Source organism: Echeneis naucrates, chromosome 4, assembly GCF_900963305.1.
Source record: "Echeneis naucrates chromosome 4, fEcheNa1.1, whole genome shotgun sequence".
Lineage (NCBI taxonomy): Eukaryota > Metazoa > Chordata > Actinopteri > Carangiformes > Echeneidae > Echeneis > Echeneis naucrates.
Genome location: NC_042514.1, coordinates 15,043,375 through 15,058,024, shown reverse-complemented (window position 1 = coordinate 15,058,024; position 14,650 = coordinate 15,043,375). Strand labels below are relative to the sequence as shown.

General features: G+C 38.5%; 1 protein-coding gene across 1 annotated transcript in view; it reads left to right on the top strand.

Annotated features, from left to right (window-relative positions):
* LOC115042158 (epidermal growth factor receptor substrate 15-like 1) overlaps window positions 1–14,650 on the top strand; it is a 35,923-nt gene that overhangs the window by 8,290 nt on the left and 12,983 nt on the right. Inside the window, exons 11-20 of the mRNA XM_029500221.1 lie at window positions 311–467; window positions 3,035–3,120; window positions 7,334–7,406; window positions 7,668–7,829; window positions 8,082–8,279; window positions 9,338–9,502; window positions 9,843–9,948; window positions 12,397–12,533; window positions 13,518–13,581; window positions 14,300–14,445. Coding sequence (XP_029356081.1) covers window positions 311–467; window positions 3,035–3,120; window positions 7,334–7,406; window positions 7,668–7,829; window positions 8,082–8,279; window positions 9,338–9,502; window positions 9,843–9,948; window positions 12,397–12,533; window positions 13,518–13,581; window positions 14,300–14,445 — 1,294 coding nt within the window. The remainder of the gene's footprint in view (window positions 1–310; window positions 468–3,034; window positions 3,121–7,333; window positions 7,407–7,667; window positions 7,830–8,081; window positions 8,280–9,337; window positions 9,503–9,842; window positions 9,949–12,396; window positions 12,534–13,517; window positions 13,582–14,299; window positions 14,446–14,650) is intronic.

Sequence of the window (14,650 nt, the reverse complement as noted above, 5' to 3'; positions counted from 1 at the left end):
AACCATTAGATCAACAGGTTGCTTTACTGTAAAATGCCACCAGGTTTCTATTTCAAAAATGGATCATCTGTGCTAAATATTTGATTTTAAACTAGTTATAGTTAACTCATGTCAATTACCTTCACCACAGCTACCAATTATTCAGTGCTTAATGTAAGCGCATTGATTTTGAACAACTGACTTTGAAGGTTTTAGTTCATTGGTTTCATACAGGACCTTTCCAAAAAAAAAAAAAGAAAGAAAGAAAATGCCAGTGTTGGCAGTCTACTTAGTTTAACTGAGTCTGCTGACTGTTTGCATTTTCCTGTAGGGCTCTGGCAGACACAAGGCAGATCGGCAAGCTGACCAGGGAGCAGTTTGCTCTTGCTATGCATTTAATCCAGCAGAAAGTCAGCAAGGGCATCGATCCTCCTCAGGCCCTGACGTCTGATATGATCCCCCCTTCTGAAAGAAGCACTCCTGTACCAGTAGGTCCCACATAGAATGCATACTAGAGTTCAGTGAGCTATCTGTATGTACGTATATTTCATGGCATGGTGGCCCTGGAGGTTGAGTCATAAGGTTGGCGGTTCAGTTTTTGATGAGACACTGAGCTCCAACCTTGTGGTGTTTTTGTGAATTAATGACTAAGAAGAGGACATTTAAAGGATGAAAGAACAATGTAAATATAACTCCTATAACATTATGTACATTATGTAGTTTGAAGCACGTAATAGTTTGTTGTGGCCATAGCCATACTTCATCGAAAAAATTAACCATTTATTAGGTTATTCGTTGATCCACCAAATTTGTTGCAAATTACCTTTGGAAGAGGGAAATATCTGTCCTCTGCTAGTATAGCTATGTAACCATTAGCTAATAATTAGCTATTAATATTCTGTATTTGAGGCATGAACTAACTTTAATAATAACACGTCACAGTTTGATGTAGTCAGAAATGCTCCTGTTTTGTTTGTTTGTTTGTTTTTTATCATTATAGGCATATTATAGTTTCTGTCATCACAGTGATCACTGTAAGCCATTTCTCTGTTTCTGCAGACTATGTCAGGATACTTGACTCCTGTGGGCTCGGAAATGGCAGCTCTGTCTGAGATGAGACGGGTGAGCTGATACTTCTCTCTCCCTCCCTCATCTGTCTTGTGCTTTCTGCATAGTAGTTGTAAAGAAATGAGTGCTAGACAAACTTCTTTTTGAGCTGTGTCAGTTTTCCAATGTCCCAAAGCTGCTCACAGTGGCAAAAAATTGAGTGAACCCAATATTTATGTCTCCCTGTCAGAGGCTTTGTCGCAACTTGATGGTTTATCTAGTTTTAGACCTTGGTGCCATCCAAAGTGAGTGGCAGTTCATCCTGCTGATGGATGCAGGAGCATTGTGTACCATTACAGCCTCACTGGCCCAGGATGTTAAAACACTGATGATGCAGAGGTTAGCCTGTACCAAAGCTCCAATTCATTGCTCCACTTCAAAGATTTTTCAAAGGCCCTTTCAGGGTGATACACTGCAGCTAACTTAGGGATATGCCCATATGGAGAGCTTGTCCACTTTCTATATCAGTCTCAAGTCCACAATTGGAAAGACTCTAGTATATCCAGGAACTGAATAGAGGTGGTGCCCAACAAGGGCACCAAAGGCTCCAAAAGCAGGGCAATAACAGAAAAGTCATAGTAACAGTCAGACTTAAAAGAATCATCTGTGGTGGTTAACATGTTTGTTCATCTGTTGAACACACACAGATCATGTTATACGTTTGCATGAAACATGGTGTTCTGCCATAGACAAATGGAGAAAGCTGCTGCTTTCCAAAAAGTATCACTATACACCTGAGGTTTGTCATCAGCCTGACTCTTCACACAATTTTGGGAAATTTTAACAAAGGTTGAAGAGTTTGGGAAGAACAGGGTGCATGAAAACATCCCTCCTACTTCACCCAAAAGTAAGTTGGATGGAGCATTTTGTGGGACTTTGCTCCTTCTGGGCCTAAACAGCTACACTTTAGGAGAAAACTTGTTTTATTTAGCTCTTATCAAGGTCAATGTCAGCATGGTTGTCCAGAAAAGCTGTGGATGAAGCAGGTTATATCTGCTTTTGTGATATCAACTGAAGAGCATTGTGTCTGTCTGTACTTGTGATTTGGATGAGGATAAGGTCACACGGATCATTTTGTGCAGAAAAGACATCGTCACAGGGTTCACAAACATTTTCTTGCCACTGTATTTGATGGAAAATCATTTCACAATATCTGAGAAATGTAGACATTAAAGTGGATAATTTAAGGACATTTTAAAAGAACTGATAATTAAATTGTCAACCAATCACTCAGTCACTCACTGCCCATTATTGTACTTGGGTCTCGTTCTCATTCTTTTGCTGCTCCTGTTTCTGCCTCTCTCCTTTCCTCCTCTCTCAGGCTATAATGTTCAGGTTGTGGGTAGGTAACACGGACCTAAAATGTATGAACCTATAAATGCTTTCACTGGCCAGTTGTTCACGCTGATTACTGGAAAGCATTTACAAAACTTTTCTCTCTATTCCAGTACAGTGCAGTCACAGTCTCACCCCATCAACTGTCTACTGATCAAGGGAAGATTCAAGATTGTGTTAAGTTTTCAGTCAAATCTAAAATGCAAAAATGGTCGATAAAGCAGGTGTATCAAATCAAGAACATCTTACTACCAGTATTTACTTTTTTAAGTTCTGTTTTTTTTTTTTTTTTTTACTTTTACCTTCTTAAACCACCATCACAAAGAAATCCTGAATCTTTTCTCTCCATGCAGAGGTGGTGTTACTCCCCAACATGTTGGTAATTGGCCCAGACCACACCTACTGACTACACCTCTGTGGTGCTCCTCTTTTTGACCAATGATTTCTTCCCAGTCCTTTCTTTACCTCTTGCTCCTTCCTTTGGCCTGGTCTGCCTTGGCTCCATTGGTGTTTTTCATCAACCCACTTTCTTCAAGTACGGGTTTATTTAAATATGTTGTCTTTCTCTCCTTCCCCTTCTCCTTAACTTTCTCTTCTCTTTCTCTGTCTACAGGATAGCTCTAGTTCTGTGGGTTCAGGGGAGTTCACTGGCATCAAGGAGTTGGATGACATCAGTCATGAAATATCTCAGTTGCAGAGGTAACAAATTATATCACTGACAGCTCCTGATGACCAGGAGAGCACTGGAAGTGTGAAAACTTTTCCTTTAATTATGGATTGTTATGTTATGGATGGAAACATATATAGAGCATCTACTTACATATACAAATGTTTCAAATACAACCGTTTTATTTTTCTTATTTTTTGAACAGCTGATCATTTGCTTTTTAACTGTTCGAAATATTATTTCCTTATTTGCAATACATCTTATGGTGGTCTCCACTTATTGAAATAGAATACACTGCAATGAAAATTGCAAAGTAGTTATTTTGCAAAAAAAATCATCGGAATTTTTCTCATATTGAGGTAGAATATGGATGCTAGCACTTGAAACAAAATTTCTAACTGTGCAAATTGCATATTTAATAGAAACTTGATTGAACTTATTTTGTTGAGTATAATACTGATACTGGTACTTGGGTCCAACATACCTAAAAGTCCAAGTCAAGTTCAGTCACTTAGGCAACTGCTTTTTGTAGTTCATGAAGGAGTTTTGATCAGCATTGAGGCACATCTGGGTCTTGCAGGCCCCTCAGACTATATTTGACCTCAGGATGTGCCCTTTCTTGCTGCAGTATTTGCAGGTCTGAACAAATCAAAATGAAATGAAATCAAATTTACAATAATTTTTTTATACAGTAGTAAAAACAACGAAACCAATTTAAGACACATCCACACTTCACCACATGGAAATAAAATAAGTAAAATAACATAATAAATATGCAGAATAAATATATCAATAAAGTGCAATGACATTAAAACGTGTTGTGTGTGTGTAGAGGTAGTGAGGTCCACTTCAGTAATGAGATTAGGGCACTCATTTCACTCATTCAACAGTCTGACAGCTTGTGGCAGGAAGCTGTTGAGTAGCCTGGCAGTGGAACATCTTACAGTATGCTACAACAGTTCTTCTGGGAGGGCAGCAGCAGGTGTTAACAGGGTGTGAGGGGTCTTGCAGAATAATCAGGGCCTGGTCCTGCAACAGTTCAGAGGGAGGCAAAGTGAGACTCCTGTCACTGTTTCTGCAGAGCCTGTTTGTCCGCCTCGCTGCAACTTGAGAACCATCTTGAATTGTATAGGTCAACGTGCTTTCTGCAGCAGCTCTGTAAAATGTTGTGAGGATATTGGTGGTGAGTGAGGCCTGTTAAAGTTTCCTCAGGAGGTAGGGTCTCCGTTGTACTCAATTCACTAGCCCAGTGGTGTTTTTTGACCAGGAAAGGTTGTAAATGATCTGATGATCTACTCCCAGGAACTTCATGCTCTCTGCTCTATCCACTGTGCAGTTACTGATGCTGAGGTGAACAATAATAATAACCTCTTCCCTATACCTGGAGTCATCACTCCTGTGAATGAGACCCATGATTGTAGTGCCATCTGGAAAGTTCATGATCAGGTTGTCCTTGTGCCTAGGCATGCAGTCATTTGTCAGCAACATGGACAACAACAGTGGACTCAGCACACCTCCTTCAGGTGCTCAGTTTTATGGAGTCACTTTTTCCTCCTTGTGTCAGCTGGGCTGATTACCACTTCCTCTTGTTGATCAAACTCATGCTTCAAACTGAGCAAAAAAAATCAGTGGGAGAGGAACATCACTGTCCTCCACCCCGAGCCTGATCTTCTACTCTGTTAGTTGTTGGATTCCATGCCACATTTGTCTGGCATTTCCTGTGTTACAGAGGTTCTCCTGAGATTTTTTTCACAGTTTCTTTTCACTGCTTTGATCACTCAGGAGAGTGCTGATCAAGCTGAGCAGAGAGCCTTGTCCCTCTTCTGTGTACATTATTCCATTCCTTTAGCAGGTGGTGCACCTCAGCAGTAATCCAGGGCTTTTGGTTGTTGCAAAGGTCTTGTACATAGCTTTACGTGTATATATATATATATATACACGCGCACACACTTTGGTACTTGGTATCAAATGATGCACAAGTTAAGGTAGTGAAGTAAGTATTAGCCAGGATAAATTGTGAGTTAAATTATACTACACAATTTCAAGGTAATTTTTGAGACATGTCAGATGAAGCCTCATTATGAACTGACTTATTATTCCAACAGAAGGTGTCTGACATCAACTATCTTATTTTACATCCGAACATTTGCAAATATAGCAAAACCCAGATATTTGTTCATTATTTTGAGAATTATGCCAAGTAAAAAGTGGTTTTATATGATTTAATATAAAATTTTGAGCATAATGAACCCACCTTTTTCCAGGCAACTTGCCCTAAAGGCTTTTTTTAGTTTAATTACTTCATCAACCCCAAAATAAAATTTTACTTTGATACTGAACAATTATTTCTACCTATTTTTTTTTTCTTATGAAAGTATTTTAGTACAATTTTTTTGGATGGCTTCAGTAACCATTCATTTCCAGTGTCACATACGCATACTTCAATTGAACAATGTTCTATTTGGCCTGAACAAGTTCATATAAGAAAATTTGAATACAGTGGAAAAAAGGGAGGTTTTATATGCTAAATAAATGTATTCCACCCAGAGTGAAATATTTCAAGTCTTTTTTTTCCCCCTCAAAATATTCTCAAAAGATTGGAATTTAAAATTCTGAATTGGGTTCAGTTACCATTTTAAATATGAGATATCTCGTGCTGTAGGTCTGGGCATGTCAACATAATCATAAGGAAGACAGTTGATTTGACAGTTATCCAGATGGCAATCGTTTACAAGCACCACAAGGAAGCTTGTGCAGGTCATTGCTGAAAGGGCTGGCTGTCTGCAGAGTACGATATTGAAGCATATTGGAAGGGAAGGGAAGAGTGTGTTGAAAGAGGTGCACAAGCAACAACGATGGCCTCGAAAAAGATAGGGAGAATTTCACTGGGAGTAGAAGCAGAAGCTGGGGTCAGTGCATCGATAGCCACCATGCACTTTGAATTCTTTAGGAAATGAGCTTAGCCTGCCACATGCCCAGTACCAAGCTACTGCTGAACCAGAGGAAACATCACAACGGTCTAAAGAGAGGAATCACCTGCCCACAGTGCTAAAACTACTGCTGACTGCCTTACTGAACATGATGCTTGATATGCTTGATTGGCCAGCCAACTTGCCTGTCCTAAACCCCATAGAATAGCTTTATGGTATTATTAGGGGAAGACAAGAATGACCAACAATACAGAGCAACCTTGCTTCAATAACACCTCAGCAGTGCCACAAGCTGATAGTGTCCCTGCTACACTGCATTCACACCATAATTCATGCACTTCATACTGAATGCATTAATGCATATAGTACCTTCAAACATACTTTTCAGAACTGGGACTTTTTTGTATTGTAAAATCCTTTGGTGATTTATTTTAGGAATTATTCTAAATATTTTGAGATTCAGGATTTTTGATTTTTATGACCTCTAAGCTACAATAAAAAATAATTAAAGCTTAAAATATTTGTTTCTAAGCATAAATTTTACTCTTGGAAATATGGCTGTAGAATAAAGGGAAGTTACACTTTTTTAATTAAATTGCGAAAAAGTCTGATATTCAAATATCTTTAGATGCACTAGTACCACACTTCTTTTTTTTTTTTTTTTTTTTTTGATGAAATGCACATTTGAACAACAACACAACAGATGTGGAGGAACTGAGCCACTCTTCCCAGCTCTGCGCCATCTTGCTGCTTTATTTCCTTTTCTTGCCATCCATCTCTCCATCCATCCAACCGAATATCCACGCTTCCTTTGATGTGTGTATTTTATCAATCTTTTGTTTGTTCATCACTTATTCTTCATGCTGCCTCAGCACTCTTGCCTTTACCCAGTGGAATACTCTCAGGTAAAAACACAAACTACAAATATCCATGTACCGACATTTCGTCAAATCTACTGTGACGCACTCGGAGAGAGAGCATTGGTTCTGTGTGTGTGGATGTATGTATGTATGTCTGTCTGTATACACACACACATCATGGTGTCCAGGTGCCGTGGAGATGGTGTCTATCCTTTCAGGAGGCAAAATAAGAGTCTCTTTAAATTTTCCTAAATGATCCCACGGTTGCGTCAGCTACTTTCTAAGACATTTTTAAAATCAGAACATAATAACCTTTGCCATGGAGCTGTTCTGTTGGACTTAATCAGTGTAATTGTGTACACAGGGGGGGAATAGAAGGTATTCTATTTGGTCTCTGAGATCATAATTCTGAATGTGTATGTTTGTGTGGTTATATTTTAATGTGTTTGTCTCAGGGAAAAGTACACTCTTGAGCAGGACATTAGGGAAACAGAAGAAGCCATCAGATATAAGAGTGCAGAAGTTCAGGTGAGAACAAGTTGTTCTTTGATTAATCACCTGTATTATGAATACACAACTTTGTTTAGTGTGGACCACCATTTATATCATCATTACTTGTCTTTCTTTATCCTCTTTCTTCTCTAACCCTAACCTATATAAATTATTATATTTTATTATTTTATTATAGAAACGTAAATAATGCTCTTCTATTTTTATTCTTACATGCCTTTTGTGAGGTGAACACTGATGTATGTGATGTGACTTGGTACTTCATTCATTTTCCATTAGGAGATGCAAAATGACCTGGACAGAGAGACAGCCAGCCTGCAGGAGCTAGAAGCTCAGAAACAAGATGCCCAGGAACGCTTGGAGGAGATGGATCAGCAGAAACATAAGTTAGAAGACATGCTCAACGAAGTCCGAATTAAGTGCCAGGAAGAGTCTCAAATGGTGAGGAACAGTGGATGAACTGGGGGATCTGGTCAAAACTAAATAATATGTATGCGTCAATAAAGTCTTCACTTTAATTTTTCTTTTTTCTTTTTTTTTACTGTTCAGCTAACTGTCAGAATTACAGAGAGATAGCTGAGATAGTGCGGCAGGAAAGAAAGGCTCCTCATTCAAATGGTTTCAGTAACTTCCTAGCTGGTATGGGACAGTGTTAAGGTCAGATCCCAGCTTCATTGCTTATTCCTCCTTCAGATCTCAACCCTTCAGAGTCAGATCCACTCTCAGGAGTCGGACCTGCAAAGCCAGGAAGAGGAACTGACCCGGGCAAAGGCTGACTTGGACCGACTGCAGCAGGAGGAGAACCAGCTGGAGCAGAGCCTGGCAGCAGGGAAGATCCAACTGGAGACCATCATCAAATCTTTGAAGGCCACACAGGACGAGATAAACCAGGTAAGACACAAGGCCTTGGTGCATGTTTGTCTGAAACTTTTAACAAGATGTGGCATCGCACTATTTAATCTGCTTCTAGATTACCTGAGGTCAGAATATGGTTTCACAAGAGCAGTAGCTCTAAAACTTTTTCTCATCAAATATCCCTAATACTCAAATTAAATACTTTTTTTTTTTTTTTTTTGCAAATACAAATGAAAGAATTTTGATTGCAGTGTAGGGTTGTGACTAATGCAACAATTTGCTCACTTCCTCCATGCCCCTTTCCCCCTGAGATCTGATCACTAGTGGTCACTTGAAGCATGTGGGATGCAGTTTTAAATCACTTTTGACCTGAAACGTTCAAGAAAAAACTACATGTCCTTCTGCATTGTTGCCATTACTCAAGATTATCCACACTTTTATGGCTCGGTAGTGGTCATCTTACCAACAAACGGAATGTCTCGAATGAATAAAGTGAATGGAAAGTTTTTTCCTCCCCTTTCTTTTATAAACTTATAAACTAAAGTGTTTTTCGGTTGTCTTGTTAAAGTGTACTCGACAAAGATGAAGATGGAGCACTCTTTTGCATCAGGTTCCGTGAGTGAAATGAAAAATTTTGAATAAAATATAAAAAGTTAGTTGTTTTTTTTTTTTCCCCTATAGGCCAAGAGGGTTTATTTCTTAAATAACTCATCCAGATGTATAGAAATATGTGGTAATGAGCACCTCTCCTTTGCCAAGATTGTTCATCCACCTGACAGGTGTGGTGGACCCACAACAGTGTTGCATAGCTGTGCCTTTGGCTGGCCAAAATAAAAGGCCCCTTTAAAGCATGCACTTGTATCACACAAGAGAATGGCAAAGATTATGTGTGTGAAAAGGTGCACACTTAACATGCTTAATGGTCCTCTAGAGTTGTTGAAGTTCCCTGAAATGAATGATCATTACACTGTTCACTGATCACTTCCCTTAGACACTGCATTACACCTGAAATGTGAATGAGATTTCACTGCATATTAATAGTATTTAACTTATGCATGTCCTGCTGTTACTCTCTGTGTGTCTCTCTCCTGCAGGCTCGCAGTAAATTGTCCCAGATTCAGGACAGCCAGCAGGAAGTATCCAAAAGCATCGAGCAATACAATAGCACTTTGAACGGAACCCATGGAGGGAGTATGACCAACCTGGCTGACATGAGTGAGGGCTTCAGTGACAGAGAAAATGGAGGATTCGTAGCCATGGTGAGGGGTGCACATGATCAGTCTTTATCAGAACTCTGGTGTAACGTGGGTTTGGGTCAGGGAAACTTTCACAGAACATGCATGCTCTCACCTGTACCCAGGCACAAAGAGACAGCCATGGTACATTTTATATCAAATCTTACGATATAAAAATTGATCTAGTACAGTCAGTGGAAATGAAGTGGGAATGTATGATTTTCTGTTTCTGTTTTGCTGCTTTCCCAGCAGTGTGTACAGTGTACAGTCTTTCTTTGGCTATTGTACAGAAAAGGACATATTTCAATGACCACTTTTAAAACTCTCTTTCTTGCTGCTTCATTGATTCTATTTCTTTTCTCAGGAGGATCCATTCAAAGTGAAACCGTCAGTGTTCAACAGTCAACCTCAGGAGCTTCCCACTGACCCTTTTAACTCGGATGACCCCTTCATAACAGACCCATTCAAAGGTTATCATTCTACTTTATTTAGATTCTTTATTGCTATTTGCCATGAGCACATATATTAAAGGTATTATGCATTAAATGGATTGCCATAAAGCAAGTACTTTTCATACTCCATAATGTAAAGTGGTTACATGATGAGGTAATTGTCTACTGGATCCACACAATCTCCGTCACTGACAAATTACTGACATCACTAGCTGCAACGTCACGCCTCGTCTCCTGCTGTAATGTCTCTCACATCACAGACATAGGCCTGTCGCCTGTCCAGCATGGTGCTTTTAAACCACACTGCCCTCTAACAAAGTGAGGTGGAGCCTGAATATAATGTGTAATACATAATGATTTCACAATTTCGCAGGACACTTTTCAGGGCAGTTAGCAGCTGGTGAAGAGAATGTGTTCAGTAGTTAGTTAGGCCTTAATTAGCAGGTTTACCTGTGTCCAAAAAGCACATTGTACTGTGTAATTTTGGTCGGGTAACTTAGGGAAACTTTGGAGCTCTGCATCTAACCCCATCTATTTAATTGCCAAGAGCTGTTTAGTCATGTAATTTCACAAAGTGAAATAGATCTGGGCAAGCTGATTAGCACGCTAATTCAGTAGATATCTTGGAGGTGGTGGATAGACGGAGATTTTGCTCATGACATCTTCACAGTGGCTTCTTCACACGCGTTTGATTGTGTTGGTTCATTTGTGAACATTTTGAATTGAATTTCTGTCCAGAATCATCCACCATTAGGTCTCTAATCTTTTTTTATGACTCCCCACTGTCAGCCATTGCCCCTCCCCTCTGCTCATCCTTGTTCCTCTTCTTAACTCTCCTTCCTTCTCTCAAGTGACACTTATTCATCTTAAGCCTTCTGTTTTGAAGATTTAAACTGCTTTCAGCTTGAGATACTCTCTCATGATCTTCTGTCTTCTTTTCTCTTCCTCTTTTGCTTTCCTCTTCCTCTTGCCCTCTCTACCTATAGGTGACCCTTTCCAAAATGATCCTTTTGCAAAGCAGCCAACGGCATCCACAGGTATTTAACTGGAGCTTGGGGAAAGTTAGCTAAAAAATTGGAATCATCCACGCATTAATTAGTCCTGTGGAAGAAAAAATCTAAACAGTCAAACCTCAGTAGGAGTTTTTTAATTCCTAAAGTAATACAAATTTGGTTTGGTTACAAGGGATTTAAAGTGATTCGAAGTGAATGATTTTTATGACTCCCCACTGTCAGCTATTGCCTCCCCTCCCCTCTGCTCGTCCTTGTTCCTCTTCTTAACTCTCCTTTCTTCTTTCAAGTGACAATTATTCATCTTGGGGAAAATTAGCAAAAAAATTTTAATCATCCACGTATTAATTAGTTCTGTGAAAAAAAAAAAGAAAAGAAAATCTCAACAGTCAAACCTATTCAGTGGTAGTTTTTTAATTCTGAAAGTAATGCAAATTTGGTTTGGTTACACTTTCAACAGATAAGGTGCTTTTTAGCAGCAGAAATGATATGAATATTCAGCCTTGCAGGGATTCCAAGTAGTTTTGGTATTATCAAAGAGATTCAAAATGAAATTAATTTAAAGGTTCTTTAACAGCTTCTAATAACAGTGCACAGTGCACAGTTTTTAATCGGCATACACTGAAGTCTATGGTGAGCGTTAGATCTATAAATTCCAAGATGATGATAGTGAAACTCCCCACTTTGAACTATAAAACCACACTCTATAAACATGTGGATCAAGGATGTTACATCTATTTCTATTTAAAGTAAGTTGGTGGCAGGCATTACTTTTATTGTCCTCTACAACCTCTGTCACACTTCCCTCTTTGATGATATAATGTTTCACTTCTCCTCATAGTAGATGCAGATCAGAGATAGAAATGGTTGTTTTTGCACAGAAATGAACATCACACTCAGATACACTCTGTGATTACACAGAATTTCATGGGCTCCCACTTCTCCACAGTTCTTAACCCATTTTTGGCTTCTAGGTGTGCTTTATCATTTGAAACCATCCTTTTTTTCTGTTGACATCTTTTTTCATGTGTTATGCAACCCTTTACCTTTTATTTGATTTAAATCTGTCACAATGTCATATATTATGTTTTCTTAGATGTACAGTACAGTAGAAATATAGTCATTCCTCCACAGGTTTAGTTAGGCCTCTAAACAATGAAGTGAAGAGTTATCATTTTAATAGAGAAAACATTTTTTACCAGAGATAGAGTTGTTTTGAGTGGTACACTTGTGAATCTATGTGTGGTAGATTCTCTGTTGATAAAATTTTACAGAGGCACAAAAAATCACCCAAAAATCACCCTCACACAAAGTACAATCCTTCCTTGTCCTGTATACCGAGTCAGACTAATCCATTTATTGAACAAGAAAGAAAGAAATACAGATTGGTCAAAGTATTTATCCAGTATAGTTTAAAGAATTATAAAAAGTAATGTTATGCATAATTTTTATGCAGATCCTTTTGGAGGAGATCCATTTAAGGAAACGGATCCATTCAAAGCTTCATCAGAAGACTTCTTTAAGAAGACCACAAAGATGGATCCCTTCTCCACACCAGATCCCTTTAGTAAAAGTGCCACTTTACCCCTCAAGGTACTTGTCAAAGATGGAAAAACACAAAATGTGAATTTCTATAATTGTCTAAAATTCCATGAGTTGCACATATTTTAAAATGACTAAACTGTTGGGAGCACTACCATATACTGAATATTATATTGTGAGGAAACGTTCGAAATGTGCACTACTACTGATTAATGGTTTTAGAATTTTCCAGGTTTTATTTAAATTTCAGCACCTCAAGTCTAACTTCTACCTTAGATTGTAGAAATTGGAGCTGTAAACCTCTCATGGTAAACAAAGAAAATCTTAACTGACTATTACATTTAATTGAACTAATTAATTGACTAATTTATTTACAACCCTCCTGTTTGTAAGGTACTGTACTGTTTCAAAGACCAAAGCCAGACAGAGGCTTCACAAAAACCAGCACAGTCTCATGACCTGAACCCAAGGGAATTGGGTTGGGGCGAGCTGAATGAAAGTAGTAAGCTCAAAGTGCAACACATTTGAGGGAACCTTGCAAACAATGTTTGATTTTGATTGTAGAGAGAAGGTTACAGAACCCTAGTCCTAGCCCACAGAAGGTAAATGAGACATAATTGAAGGTTAAAATTAAAGCTTTAAGATTACATTACTCCTTTTCTTTAAATTCTCCAACTGGGTTTTTAAATGTAATTTTGCTTTGCATTAATGCCAGAGACACTGAGACATTACTCTATATTTTAGTAACAACAAGTGAAACAGAGATGTTCTAAAAACCAGGGATCTAACACTTAGTGGTGTAAATTGACCACCAGCTAATGTAGACAATGACTTTTTGGTCGGAACAATGATACAACTAAATCTAACGGGGGAAAGAAGAAAACAAATAAAATGTGGGTAAATTAATATTTCATGTGGTAAAGAAGATGGTAAAGAAAAAAAATCGAAAAAATAGTGTATGTTGTGAGGTTTTTATTTATATATTTATATATTTATTTTAAGTTGAGATACTATTTCCCCCTATGCTTCTTGCAGCAAGCCAGTCACTTCACAGGCAATGACCCATTCTCTTCAAGTAACTCTAAACCCCGAGGACCAGGTATGAATTAGTTATCCCTTCACATCTTCAGTGCCTGTTGCTTATTAGCAAGATCAAAGTAATCAACTTGTGCATGCTCAGTTTCTTGATTTTCTAATAATCAAACATCTATTCCTTATTTACCAAAGCTAAACACATGCTAACTTGCTCTTATCAACATTGTCAACATGTTTTCATGTTTATTTTTCACCATTCTATGTGTGCTATGATACTAATATTTGCTGTGAAGTAAATGCACTACACTTATCTACCCCAATCAGCCATAACATTATGACTGCCTGCCTAATCATGTTGGTCATGCTTTTGTTGCAAAAAAAAAAAAATCCTGTTGAGGCGATGGATTTCACTAGACCTCTGAAGCTGTGTATGTCTGGCAACAAGCTGTTAGCAGCAGATCCTTGAAGGTCTGTAAGCTGTAAACTGGCCCTGACTTTTTTGTCCATCTCATACCACAGATGCTCAATTGGATTGAAATGTCAACATCTTGAAGACTCTGATTAAATAATACTGTTTCTATGAAGGGGAGTAGTTGGTCTACAATAATGTTTAAGTATGTGGTACATAAGTAACATCCACATGAACGACAGGACCTACAATAAGGGTTCTCTGCAAAACATTTTCCGAAATGTCACACTGCCCCTGCCAGCATGCCCTCTTTCCATAGTGCATCCTTGCGCCATGTCTTTCCTCATTATAGATGTGTTTGTGTAATTTTCAGACCTTTTTGGCACGTTGGACCCGTTTGGCAGCAATTCATTCAGCAGCAACAGTAATAGCTCTGCTGGATTTGCAGACTTCAGCCACATGTCGAAGCCCAGAGACCCTTTTGAAGGCAGGGCCAGCTGGATGCCAGATTACCAGAAGGTAAGAGAGGCCAAAACTTTTCTGTTTTGGGCTGAATAAACATGTCACATAAATCTCCCTACTGTATAAACTAGGTTTTAATAAACATCTTTAAAATGCCATATTGGCATTGGGAACATATAATGAAGGTTGTCTCATGTCTGTGCCAATGTGGTATAATGATATATACGCCTGTTAACATTTATTTGGATTTTTATTTTTTATA